At 34.9% G+C, this 12,849-nt stretch overlaps 1 protein-coding gene across 2 annotated transcripts; it reads right to left on the reverse strand.

Moving 5' to 3' along the window:
- Positions 1 to 8,448, reverse strand: LOC122316015 (calreticulin-3-like). Of its 2 annotated transcripts, XM_043132431.1 has the most exons (14): positions 8,254 to 8,448; positions 7,328 to 7,435; positions 6,661 to 6,853; positions 4,519 to 4,777; positions 4,207 to 4,263; positions 4,058 to 4,105; positions 3,792 to 3,878; positions 3,643 to 3,700; positions 3,482 to 3,549; positions 3,276 to 3,368; positions 3,136 to 3,192; positions 2,944 to 3,039; positions 2,397 to 2,429; positions 1 to 361 (listed from the first exon to the last, which is right to left on the reverse strand). In XM_043132431.1, exons 1-14 carry the CDS (start codon positions 8,393 to 8,395, stop codon positions 350 to 352), a joined length of 1,311 nt encoding a protein of 436 aa, XP_042988365.1. In that variant the 5' UTR covers positions 8,396 to 8,448; the 3' UTR covers positions 1 to 349. The 2 variants fall into 2 exon arrangements, with proteins under 2 accessions (XP_042988365.1, XP_042988366.1); XM_043132432.1 differs by lacking the exon at positions 2,397 to 2,429.
- Positions 8,449 to 12,849: the final 4,401 nt, after the last annotated feature.

The following is a 12,849-nucleotide window of genomic DNA, read 5'->3' on the forward strand; positions in this document are numbered from 1 at the left end:
TTAACATTGGAAACATCTAAAGTACTGATTATTTAAGAAAACGAGTACGAACATGGTACATAAACCTTACAAACAATCTCCCTTTAAGCTAATTTATCAAAAAAGAAAAGGCATCCCAAAAGTAATTTGTTCGTAGCACCACTAAACATAAATTTTCTTTTTCATCTTGAGATTTATTCTCTCTTTCCCAACTTTGCGTCCATATGCGTATAGAGCCTTGGTCTGGTTTATTTCTGATGAGTATTCTTCACAAGCTGTATTAATACTAAACGCTGCTCGTAGATAGTACCACCACAAGAAAGGTGATGCCGACTCTCAAATCTTCTGTCAACAAAGACTGCTAGAACCCTTAAAGCTCATCCTGCAAGTCAAATAAAACAGCTCATCTGTCAGTCTATGTGATCAATAATATGTTACTGGAATGAATATATTTTTTTAATTTTTTCAAGTTTTTCTTGGAGATAAAGATTTCTTGAAGTGGGTCCATACGCTTCCAAATGCTTTAAGCAACAAAGGTTTTCTATAATTACATTCATCTCAAATGAACTTTCCAATATTCAGGGGATGCTATCTGATGGGATATTTATGTAATAAATCAGAATTCCGTACTTCTTCAAGAAACTAGCAAGAACGATCTGGAGAAATCTTAGCAGTTAATATGCATGGGATTGGGAAGCAGTGAATATATGTAAAGCCAAAGATGAGTTGTTACATAACCTCAACTTATTTCAGTTCAATTCAACTAAACTATACTCCCAATTAAATTGGGTTGGTTCTGGATCTCATTGACTGAGATTGATCAGATGTTTCTTTTATGTTCTATCCTCATAATTTCTACCCAATTTATTCTAGACTCCCTCGACCACTTTTTACACGTTTAACTTAAATTGAATCCCTTGTCTCATTATTGCATAAATCTGTTGCATATTACCAAACCATATTAACCATCTCTTGCTAATCTTTGCCCCCATAGAGCCAATCCACATGATCGAGCAGATGAGTTCATTCCACATCTTGTTTTCCTATCCAGTTTATATTTCTCATTATTCCTACGCTCATTTTATGTATATGTTGTTCATTAACATCCCAACATTCATTATTATTGAGCATAGTAGTTATTACATCAGTATTATAAAATTTTCTCCTTTGAACTTAATAGGTATGATGCAGTCACACTAACACTTCTCCACTTAATCCAACCAAATCTTATCTTTTGAGTAACATCCTCCTCAATATCTCTTGAACACCAAGTTTTACTATCCCTGAATCCCTATTTCCATGTTCATAAAATTGCACTGTATTTACTCAATTTTAGTCATGCTTGACTTAAAACCTCTAGGTTCTAAAATATCCCAAAAACCTCCAACTTAAAGAGTCCTTAAATTGATCTAGGAAGCTTATCGATAACCCATACTTCTCACACTGGTTAGTGGTTACAGCTCTGTCACAGTCCTGGCTAAAGACAATTGATTCTCCAATATTGTTGTTTTGTATCTTAAACAAAGCTACTGTGAAAAAACATGCAGCTCTAGGTATCTCCTTTTTTTCTTGTGTATAAGTATCAAGGCTTCCTTTTCCTTCACTCATTAGGCATTTTTTTGGCACTTCAAGTTGTTTTTTGAAACCTACATTTTTGCCGTTTTTATTCTTCTCAAAGTTTATTTAACTTGACCATCTCAACTCCTCATACAAACCCACTATTTCTACTGTTAATCCTTTACCAAGCTCTTTTAAATTCCCTACACGACTTCCACTTAACAAATTATATATGGAAATGCCTCCATCTTTCTTTAGTCCCTTTTCCATTTCCCTTGATCCATTAATTCAAGTCTCGTGCTTTCCTTTGCCTTGTCTTAAGCAAGTTTATAGATATCCCACTCTTCATTCTTCATCCCCAAACTTGTTGTAGTTCATCATATGCCTTAAATCTAACCTCTTGAATTGCTTTTTGGCTTCCTTCTTTTTCAATTTGTATTCTTTATAACCTTCCTCGTTTCTACATTTACAAAATTTTCTAATATCTCTTTTGAACCTACCCAATGACCCTCTGCATTCTACCACGAAGTCTCCCTAGATGACCTGTGTCCTTTAAATTCTCCAAGAACATCTTTGGCTATACAACTAGCCATTTCATTTTTTACATAAATATTAAATCTTCATCATAAATCCATTATTATAAATAACTTGTCTCACTTTAACACTTAAAACCTGGGTTTCCTAATCTCTCTCTTTCTTCTTTTCCATCTTCTAACATTAGCATCTAGTATCACCTATGACATTTATATTGAAAAGAACAGATGGCATTTGGACATTTTTCAAATAACTTCTGCTCTGTCACAGCAGATACCTTCTCTCTTTTCTTTAATAAAATAAGTAGAGAAGAGAATGATTCTTACATGATAATCATCCATGTAATCACGACGATCATGCTGGATAACAAAACTTTGAAGTTAGAGTCAACATCAAAACATTCAAAAAATTCTTTTTAGTCTGAAAGTAGAGATAATAAACAAGGCACAGTGAAAAAGGAAGATATCAACACAAATCTACTGCTCAGGCCCCATCATAAAATAATATCATAAGAAAGAAGTGTTCCCCATTCCCTGATTAATAGTTCTTTCAAACTTTACTTGGAACGGTAACCAAAAACTCTACAAAGATATTTTTGTTTAAACACAGCCACACAAGAAATCTACTGGCTTTTTTTCCCCTATATTCAGGATGGTTGAATTGCTACAAAGAGGATTTTGATGGGGAACAGCCAGTTCAATACAGAGAAAAATGCATGTGCGCAGGAGACTGAACTTTCTTAAAAACTTAAACGGAGTAGACTAACCCAATCCTATGATTATCTTTTATGAGTTTAATGAAGAAGGGGATGATAAAAACAGAAAAACTAGAGTAAAGCCACCACAGTAAAGTAAAAAGAGTCCAAGCACAAACCCTTCTATATCTGTCTCTATATCTGTCCCGATGACGTCTATCATAACCTCTCTCTCTTCTCCTCCTTTCACCTTCTTCTCTTGCTCTTTGAGCTTCCTGCACAATATTTAATGGCTCAAATCAGTTACAAATAGACTCACTTAAGATTGAGAAATCATAGACACTGCATTAGCTGTATGTATTGCTAAGAACCTCTTCCTCTCGTGCTTTTCTCACTTTCTCAGCTTCCTCAAATGCCTCTTTTTCAACCTGAGTTTTCAGAAAATATATCCAAATAAGATACTATTATTGAACTGGCGTCTAATATGGGAAGCTAAAGAGAAGGAACGCACCTCCCGATTGGCAAATACTTCATCAGCAACTTGTTTTGCATAATCTGGGTCATCACAGATCAAAACATTGTCGTAAACTGACCCAGCCTTTACCTGCATTCCAAAGCATAATTTAACCCACCCGTGATCATATTATGATTAGTTTTTAATTCTTACAATACAGTAATCAGGCCTTCTTACAAAGCAAAATTGGGATTATATCCTACCTGCCAGACTTCAATTCCCACATACTTAATTGGTTTAAGCACATAGAGATCAGGGTCGTCTTCAAACTCTGGATGTGATAAAAGGAAACTACTTCAATTACAGTTCCTTCAGATTTCATGGAAATATATTTTTCATAGGCTGAAATAGATGAAAAAAATACCTGGATTATCAATCCAAGGAGTCTTCCATTTCCCTTTATAATTGGGGTTCTTTATTTTCTGTCAATTCAAAAAGAGCAATTTGATCAGAAGCTGCAAAGAAGAGTAAAGCTTCAAGCTTTTTAAGTAGCTATTAGGCTAATTGTCATACCTTGCGCCTCCATGGTCCTTTATATGCTGGATTAGGTACCTTGGAGGGTTTCCATATTCCATCCTCTTCCTCATCCCAATGATCAGGCTTATAATGGAAAAGAATTGTGAGATGTTTTCATCTTCTTTAATATAATTTTTAATGCTTTATAAAGGCATCACGTCACAAAATAGAAGCAGTCAACATAAAAAGAAATGGAAACAAGAAAAATAGATTAAAATAAAGCAGGCTTGCTTATGCTATGGCTTCTTAAAGTATAAACTAACCTTTTCGGCTTTTGGGTCAGGAATCTCTGCTGGAATTGAATCATATCCCTGCAACAACCAAGTGAAACATTAAGGGAAGCACAAAATTAAGAAGTACAGGTACAAACTGAATAGCCAGTGACATGGAAGAACAGTTCAAATTTAATTACCTCAGGTTTGATCGCATTAGGATCCTCAATATATTCCCTATCATCCCAGTCCGCAGGCTGTGAGTATTGCAAGTGACACATATTTTCAGAAGATAAAAAGAAAATTGCTAGAATTTCAATATATATATCATGACACAAAAGGTGAACCTAGAAATATCCTAGAATGAAAAACTTAAGAAGGAATATTTTCGGGTGATGAGTTGACACCCATCCTTTTCAGAATGAAAATTGAAGATGGATAATAATCACCAAAAGGATTATCAGAGTTGAGTTATTATGAGACTATTTGAGTATCTGAGTTCAAGTAGAAACCTTTTTTGCATTAACATCCTTAAGTTTCCGTGGGGGAAGAATATCCCAATCTGTGTACATGCTTCCAGAATCCCTTTCCCGATTGTCAATCAGGATACTATATGTTGCATCCGGTCTAAGTATAAATGTATAGAAATGGGTGAGTTTGTCTGTCTCACATTCCAAATCCTTCTTGATGGGGTAATTTTGGCCCTGGTAGGAAAGTATCACGTGGAGTTTCTTTGTCTGCGTGCCACATATATCTGGTCCAAACATTAAACTACACAAACAAAACAGGAACGGCAATTACTGCAGTTTAAAACAATAAGACAAAAGGAAAATAAAAAATTATTACTCTAATGGTTGCCACTTTGGGAGCAACCAAATGGTTGAAGAGCACTACTGTTGGTATTTTGGATGTGGCAAAACATCAGGCATAGACTAATTAGATTAGAAGAAAGAAAACTGTATAAGCTTAGAACATGAAAGAAGCACAAAACTGAAAGATTCGAAAATGTGGGAAGAGAAAATCCATATAAAACTATTTTAGATGGCATCTTAAAATCTCCCACAACATTCTCCTTTTGTGAGCTCATCAAAGATATGAACCTCCAACTAGAAATAAACAAATTACTAACGTGCACTCTCAGAAGTAAAGAAAACTCATGCAATATTTCATTTAAATCAAAATCTTCTATTCTTTTTTGAGTGGCTCGACAATAATCACTTGGAAATGTCCCAAGATCTCAGCAAAATATGAGCATTGTACATCGCATATGGTCATGTCCAAACTGGTTGGCTAAACTACTTTCTTGCTGATCTTAGAATTTAGCATCCTTCCATGACAAAATTCTTCATTCTCTTTCCTTTGATAATCAAAACAAGCCCTATTTATAATTTGGTGGACAAAATCGTTTACCTCCACGAGGTAGTATAAGCAAATTTGCAGCTGTCATGATATCGGCAAGGCCCTTAGCTCTACGAAAATAAGCAGAAATGGTATCAGCACCCTTTTTGAGAGAAGCCAATTGAAATTTGGTCTGAAGAAGTCGAGCCTGAGAAACGGAAGCATATGTTGATTCCAGAGAAAGCCAAACTGCACGGGCTGAAGAACAACCAACTACTTGGGCCATTAGAGGTTCAGACAGAGAAGAAATGAGGGTGGACATGACTTGCTGGTCCTGTTGAAACCAGATGGCATAGGCTGGGTTTGGGGTATGATTATCAAGCTCAGGTTTCGGTGCTGGACAGGAACCATCCACATATTGGTAAAGGCGATTGCCATGGAGATAAGGTACCAACTGAGTTTTCCAAAGAAGATAATTATCGGGTGTGAGTTTCACAGCAAGAATGTGAGAAAAATTGGGTTGTGGGAGGGAGGGAGAAATGATAGGAGGAGAATTTGGAGGGATGGAAGATGCTTCAGAATCGGATTCGGCCATGGACGATGAGTCCTTTTAGGCTCTGTATACCATGTTAAAATACTAAGCTCTTTATTATATTTTCTGCATATGGAGCAATTACATGATTGCCTTTTATAGAGGCTGTGCTACAAAGAATCCAGAATGTTCTCAATACAAAAATAAGAGTGATCGGTTTGTACAATGACAGCTAACAAACGAGTGCAATATTCAGGAGTGCATTGTGCATGCTCTGCAGAGTTTGTTACGCAGAGATAAAACTCAAATTCTGCTGCTGTGAGGTATTGTTGCTCACTGTGGGTGCAGGGGTAACTTTGTCCTTAACACAAATCATGAATGATTGCCATTTTATGTGTAAAAGCTTCATATTGTCTCCTACACAGTGCCAGTGATAGCAAAATCACTCACACAGGTCAAAAATTGTCCACTAGACCTTCAGGCAAGACACTTTTCATGAATTTGGTTAGTGGGTAGAGCTGGAGCATTCACAACCTTCCCACTCAATTTCAAAGATTGATGTACATTGAAAGACATGGGGATTAATACGTTTTCTTTGGGGTGCTTAATCCTTTTGCACTGGAACCGGATTACTTCACTCTATTCATTTACATCCAAATCTAATAGATCCACTGTCTTTCACAAAATATATATATATATATATATATTTAAAAAAAAAAAAGAGCTAAAAAAGAAGACAAATTGAAGGTGTAGATTATACTAAATTTGTGCATTAGAAACAAACCTATATGGAGTGTCCCCACCAAATTTCTTTTGATTGACAAATCCAGAGAGCAGCTTTATGTAACCACCACCACATTCAATATCCTGCTCAAATCTTATAGAGTATTGGAGGACCAATGTTCTGTTCTTGTTGCTAAACTCTGGTATCTTTGCAGATATCGCATAATGTTTTGCATCGGGATATGTCTGAATGCCTACAAAAGTTTTATGTATCATTAGAAAACCACTTTAATTGCCATTGCCACCAAGTTTCTCCTTATTAGTGATAACATATTCCTTAAACAGAAAAAATGCAGTTGATATTTTGGTTTCAACCCTGCTTCATCATCAAATTCCAGTGTTGATATTTAGGGAAGAAAAAAATCGCTATAAATTTTTTTGCTGCAGCTAGCAAAGATAACAATTAACATCAAAGTATTTGGAAAATGTGTCTGGTTATAATATGGGGCCTAATGCTCCCCCTTCCACTGTTATAACTGTTATTTTGAGTCTTACTAGGGGGAAGATCTAGTTGGCTGATACCGCATAGACTGATCTATAGCAAAATCATGTAGCAAATGCAGTGAAACATTAGGATATTACTAGTTGAGAAACAAAAGTTCTTTGCATTAAAGTCATGGGATTTCTGGGGTTCATTAGTATTTGTATTTCAACAAACATTATTATACCTTTATCATCAGGATCTCCCGACCACTTTCCAGCTGTATGTTTAAAAGAACCCGCTTTGCCTTCATTACTTTTCCAATCTGATCTAACCCAGCGGCTTTGCCATCCATCTTTGTGCAGCAACAAAACAAACGAAAGAAAGAAAACAGAGTTAGGAATCCAAGTTCAAAGCCAGCAAGAAAGGGAATAAACATCTTTAAAATTGTTCTGAATTGAAAGCAGCTAAGAAAACGGAAGTCATTCTGTTTAGAGCAGGCACAAGTTATTCAGCGAAAAATGTAATTCTTAAACTCTACCACAGACACTATCCTAAGAAAAATCAAGTGTCGGAGACGGAAAATCTACCGAACATAATTGAAAAAATAAACGAAACAGAAGAAAAAACCCAACGCACAAGGCCTACAATTACCACTGTCGTTGGTCTTCTGTACAACCGTGGATAAAAAATTCAACTGAGTTCATCAATCTGAATAATTAGATTCAATATGGATGGGTTGAAAGAAAGGAAAGTATTTTTTTCATTTTTTATCTGTACACGTAGAAAGAAAAAAAAAAAAAAAGGTCAAAGACTGTCAGAGTAACCGTATGAAAGTTAGTTAACTCGGTTCTTTTGATCCATGGCACGTGCCAACAGGCCATGCATGCATGCTAACGACAGTAGTAATATTACTTGTAACACCATGATTTTATTTTTTGTAACACTTGAAATTGAAATGGTAGACATGCAATGAAAATTAAAATTTAATTTTGTTTCACTAATTCATACTTAGGCATGCTGACGGTATTACGTGTAGCATTACTCTTAATAAATGTATTTTTTCGGTCGAAAATCGAGCATAAGAAGTAAAAAAATATGATAAAAGATGATGATGAAGAAAATTAAATATATACCCTTAATGCAAGTAGAGAGTGAAATAGAGAAGTTTACCTTCAAAACGCTCTTCAAAAATGATTTCTGAGTTGGAAATATGTGCCTGAAAGGAAAGGCATAAGGATACAAACAATAGAAGCTTGAGAGCAAAAACTGAAGAAGAAGAAGAAGATGAAGCAGCTAAAGCGTTTTGCTCCATTTTTGGTTCTAATGCTTGGCCACAACCATATGCATTGCTTTAAAAGCTTTTGGGTGGGGAGCTTGGCTAGTTATACAAGCCTTGCTGCTACTTTGCCCTTCATCCTCTATTTAATTACAAGAATGCAATGTTCTTGTTGTGTTTTCAAAGTCCTGCTAAATTTTGATGGGAAATTGACTCTTGGTCGTTGGCCCGTTTCCGAGACTTTTCGCGATGATGGCATCCAATTGGAAGACATGATGGCATCCAATGAGAAGACAATGTAACGTAGCACTGACCAATCCAAGCATTTGGTGACACACTTCTGTCATTTCGGTTCTCTTTCTTTTCCTCTCTCTCTGTAGAAAAAGAGGTAGAACTTAAGAACAAAGAGTGTACATCTCAATAGAATAGAATATGCATGGATTTCATTCATCATTTGAACAAAATTCTCCATATGTGTGATCTTATTGTCCTATGTTTACTTCAAACCATCGTGACCTTAGATAATGATTTTTATTTAAGCAAGAGTGGAAGGGATATTTGGTAACCACGTACCAGTAAACAAGTACAAGTTTAAGGATGTGTCTTATTGATATACATTGTAGATACAGACAACTCCTCCAACTGATTAAGAAAATGATTACTCTAATTACTGTTAAGAGTTTTCAAAGATATATTTTAGAAATTGATTGTCATCATCATTATCACATATTTATAAATAACACTAAAAGGTAATACATATATACATCTATTCATACTCTCATACTAAAATTACTTCTTTAATTTAGGTATCGGAGTTCCTCCTGACAACCCGTGCCGTCTTCTTATTTTATTGTAAATATCCATGTAGTTAGTGATGTAAAACACATTCTTAAAAAAAAGAAATAAATTATCCTAAAAAATATTATTTGGTTGATAAGACAGAGGATGTGTCTTTCGTACTAGTTTGCAGGTAGAATGATTCATGGATTAAATGGATGTTTTCAACATTTAGGGAGGAAAAAAAAAAAAAAAAAAACTCTATATTAAATGCGTGCTCTTCCAAGCCGGCCTAGCTCCAACGAATGGAGGAATAAAAATAAGGTTCAATTGGAAACCTATTTGCACGGCCAAAAAAAAAAAGAAAAAAGAAAAGGAATATCTGAAAATTTGTGAAACGGGGAGGGGCATTATTGGCATATAAAAGAGAAGAGAAAGGGAGCCCAGAAGACTTTGAAGTTGACTCCAGAGTCCAGAATACTTTGAAGTCTTCAAATCGAAATTAAACCCCAAGTCGACGGCAAAGGATCGTGGAAACGCTAAATGAAAACGACATAATACAACAAAGACTTTTACATTTTTCTAGTCTCTAAAAACAGGCCTATGTAAGTCTGTAAATTCTGTTCATTTTCTTACTAAAGAATAGGGTTCACGTATAAAATTTAATTTATTTTTTTATGATAAATCTTTAAAAAAAAAAACTGGAATGTGCAAGATATACACACAGTAAGACTATTATTATTATTATTATTATTATTTGCAAGGCAAAAAATAAAATTGAGTATAATTTGTTTGAAGTGTTGGGTCCCAGGGTTTGGTTTGAATGAATTAAATAAGGGGACATCTCGTGCTAAAAGGTTTGATTTGTTGACCAAAAATAAAAAGACCATGGTTGGTACCATCATATAAAAAAGATTAAAGGAAGAAAGAAGATTGTTTTATTTTATTTTATTTTGTTTTTTAATTTGGAGATTTATGTTCCTATCGCTCTCTCTTATTATTAGAGTATGCTTCAACCACTCATTTTATGATTAATTCCTCAGATGAATGAAAATCAATTGAGTAGATTGGAAACCATCACCATTTTATATCCGAGAAATAGACAAATGGCACCCCTCAATTTGTATTAAAATTAAAATAGAGTTACAAGAAGAGGGTTGATGTATCCTGTACGAAAACTCATTCTAGTTACTACACTGTTCAAACAAAGAGGAGATGTAATAAAAGAAGACAAGTAATATAATTATATAGAGATTTTATATAGTAAACTTACAAACTGATATAATTTTATATGATATTTTTTATCTATTTTACAAATAATAGAAGTTTATGACGTGTCTCACTTCACTCTAATTTTTGTTGACTTTTTCAACCTAGTGGAGAAAATAGAAAAAAAAAAATATGATAAAAAACATATATAAACAATAGACTTGGAGAAGGAGAATAGAGGGATTGGAATAGAAGGGAGGAGCCTTCCTTGGACCCAAAAAAGGGTGGCGGTTTCTTGGGTAGAAAAGTTCTGAGAGAGAAGAAGACAAGAAGGAATACAATAAGTACTATCTAGTATCTAAGTAGAAGTAATGGAAACAATAAAGTTATGAAAATCAAGGTGTGGTGCCCCCAGCCCTCACTTGGAATTTGGCGAAGATTGAAATGCTTGAACATGCAATAAAAAGTTACATACACTTTGTACATCACAGATAATATGCATGCTCTAGGTATCTTAGCAGTATGCAATAATCATATAGTGGAAATTAATAAAAAGGTAAAGAGAAATCTAAGCAATACTGTAGGCAATTGCTAAACACATGGTACAAAAGAAAAAAAAAATTAATCCCCAGACGTGTCCCAAAATACCATCATTCAATAATAAGAGTCTTAAAATATAATCAGAGTAGCAAGTTTTCAAAACACGGGACCAAAAGTCTCTCTCTCTCTCTCTCTCTCTCTCTCTCTCTCTCTCTCATTCTTATTCTTATTCTTCTTCTTCTTCTTCTTCTTCTTCTTCTTCTTCTTCTCTTAGAAATGGCAGGTCACCTAAATCTCCATAGGTTTTTATTATGCAGTTGTCCCACTATCTTGAATCCATCAGGAGACAAAATCAAACAAGTTCCCATCAACTTATACATTTCTGGCGATGGGAGTCCTAACTCCATAATTAGCTCATCCACATAAACAGTAGTAGCTTCCTCGAGAAGTTGTGTTACTTGATGAATACCAAAATTAAGGTTGTGAAGACCCCTCAACATCTCATGAAGAAAGGGAACGATACATTCCAACACAGCTGATGCATATCGTATACGTCCCCAAATGGTGTACTCATCTTCTATCAACACAGCTGTCTAGGTTCATACTTTTGGGTTATTAGGCACATTTGAAACTACTTCTACCATTCCGGAAAAGGAATGATAGTAGTAAAAATGTAACAGTGAGATTTCAAGAAATCTCAATAAGTAATCACAAAACATACTAAAGTTAATCACAAGCATATAAGAGGCATATCATGCAATGCATGGACATGTACTTGACACGTGACGAGACAAGAAACTAGACTTATGCACTTGACCTTTTTCAAAGACATGTAACAGAATACTTTGACTTTTCAGAAAAACATACTTTTTTCCTTATTCTTATCTTGCTTAATCACGTGATCTAGAGCATATATCACATGATTCACATCATGTGATCCAAAGCATAACATATAGGCACGTGGCCTCAATCTTGTGGACACATTAGGGCTCCCTTATGCACCGCGTGGTTCTGCTAGTTACCGCACCACCAACAATTTGTACACCATGGTGCATATGTCTTAAACATGTTCATTTCATAGTAACAAGACATTATTTTATCAAGTTACATGCCTTGGTCATGACACCCACTAGCGTAAGATGCTACCTCGCTCCGGCATCCTTTAAAAAGAATCCAATTGAGGCACGCTGACGATTCTTTGTCGACCTAGGAGGTTACCACTCCATTCTTAAGTGCTTCAGAGTGGATATATGAGTTTCACTAGGACACTTTCCCGTCCTAGCATTTGAGGTTGTGATAAAATTTTTCTTTTTAAAAATCATTACTTTTCATTCTTGGAAAACGTTTTTCCTTGAAAATCACTTTTTCCAAATAGATGTGACATGAGACTTAAGACATACACTCTTAGACTTGACATATGACATGTGAAATGCCATGTATGAAATAACTGTGCATAACATATTCAATCCATGGCATGTTAACATAAAACACATGAGATATTAAATTGCACACATGGAACCATGAATATAAGCCTTGGATGAAACATGTATTTTCAAAATCATGAAAGATCATCACTTTAACATGCTTCAAACTTCATCCGAGATACTTAGAAATCATAATATAATAAAACAAGACATGAAATCATAACATTTGTACATAATCTGAATCATTCAAGGGCGCTAAAATGCTAGCGTATTCACTAAATTATGAGGGCAGTTCTAATTGAGATAGATCCAAAGGGAATGGGCTAGTATCTTTTTTATAAAGTCCAAAATTATGTCTTGGAATGTTTGTAGGCTTAACGAGGCTAATAAGCACTTTTACATATTAAAAAAAAAAAAATTACTTCATGAGTGGAAGGCGAACATGGTATACTTATAGGAGACAAAGCTTAAATTTATTCCAAGAAGAATTGTGTGAAGTATTTGGAGCTGTTCACATGTGGATTGGGTGCAATTGGCATC

This window comes from Carya illinoinensis, chromosome 7 (assembly GCF_018687715.1).
Source record: "Carya illinoinensis cultivar Pawnee chromosome 7, C.illinoinensisPawnee_v1, whole genome shotgun sequence".
Lineage (NCBI taxonomy): Eukaryota > Viridiplantae > Streptophyta > Magnoliopsida > Fagales > Juglandaceae > Carya > Carya illinoinensis.

Excerpts from the sequence above, each read along its gene's own strand:
- LOC122316015 (XM_043132431.1), bottom strand. The coding sequence starts at position 8,395 with ATGGAGCAAAACGCTTTAGCTGCTTCATCTTCTTCTTCTTCTTCAGTT. Across the intron at positions 7,436-8,253 it reads TTTTGAAGAGCGTTTTGAAG|ATGGATGGCAAAGCCGCTGG; the intron begins GTAAACTTCTCT and ends TGCTGCACAAAG. Across the intron at positions 4,106-4,206 it reads CTAATGCGATCAAACCTGAG|GGATATGATTCAATTCCAGC; the intron begins GTAATTAAATTT and ends TGGTTGTTGCAG.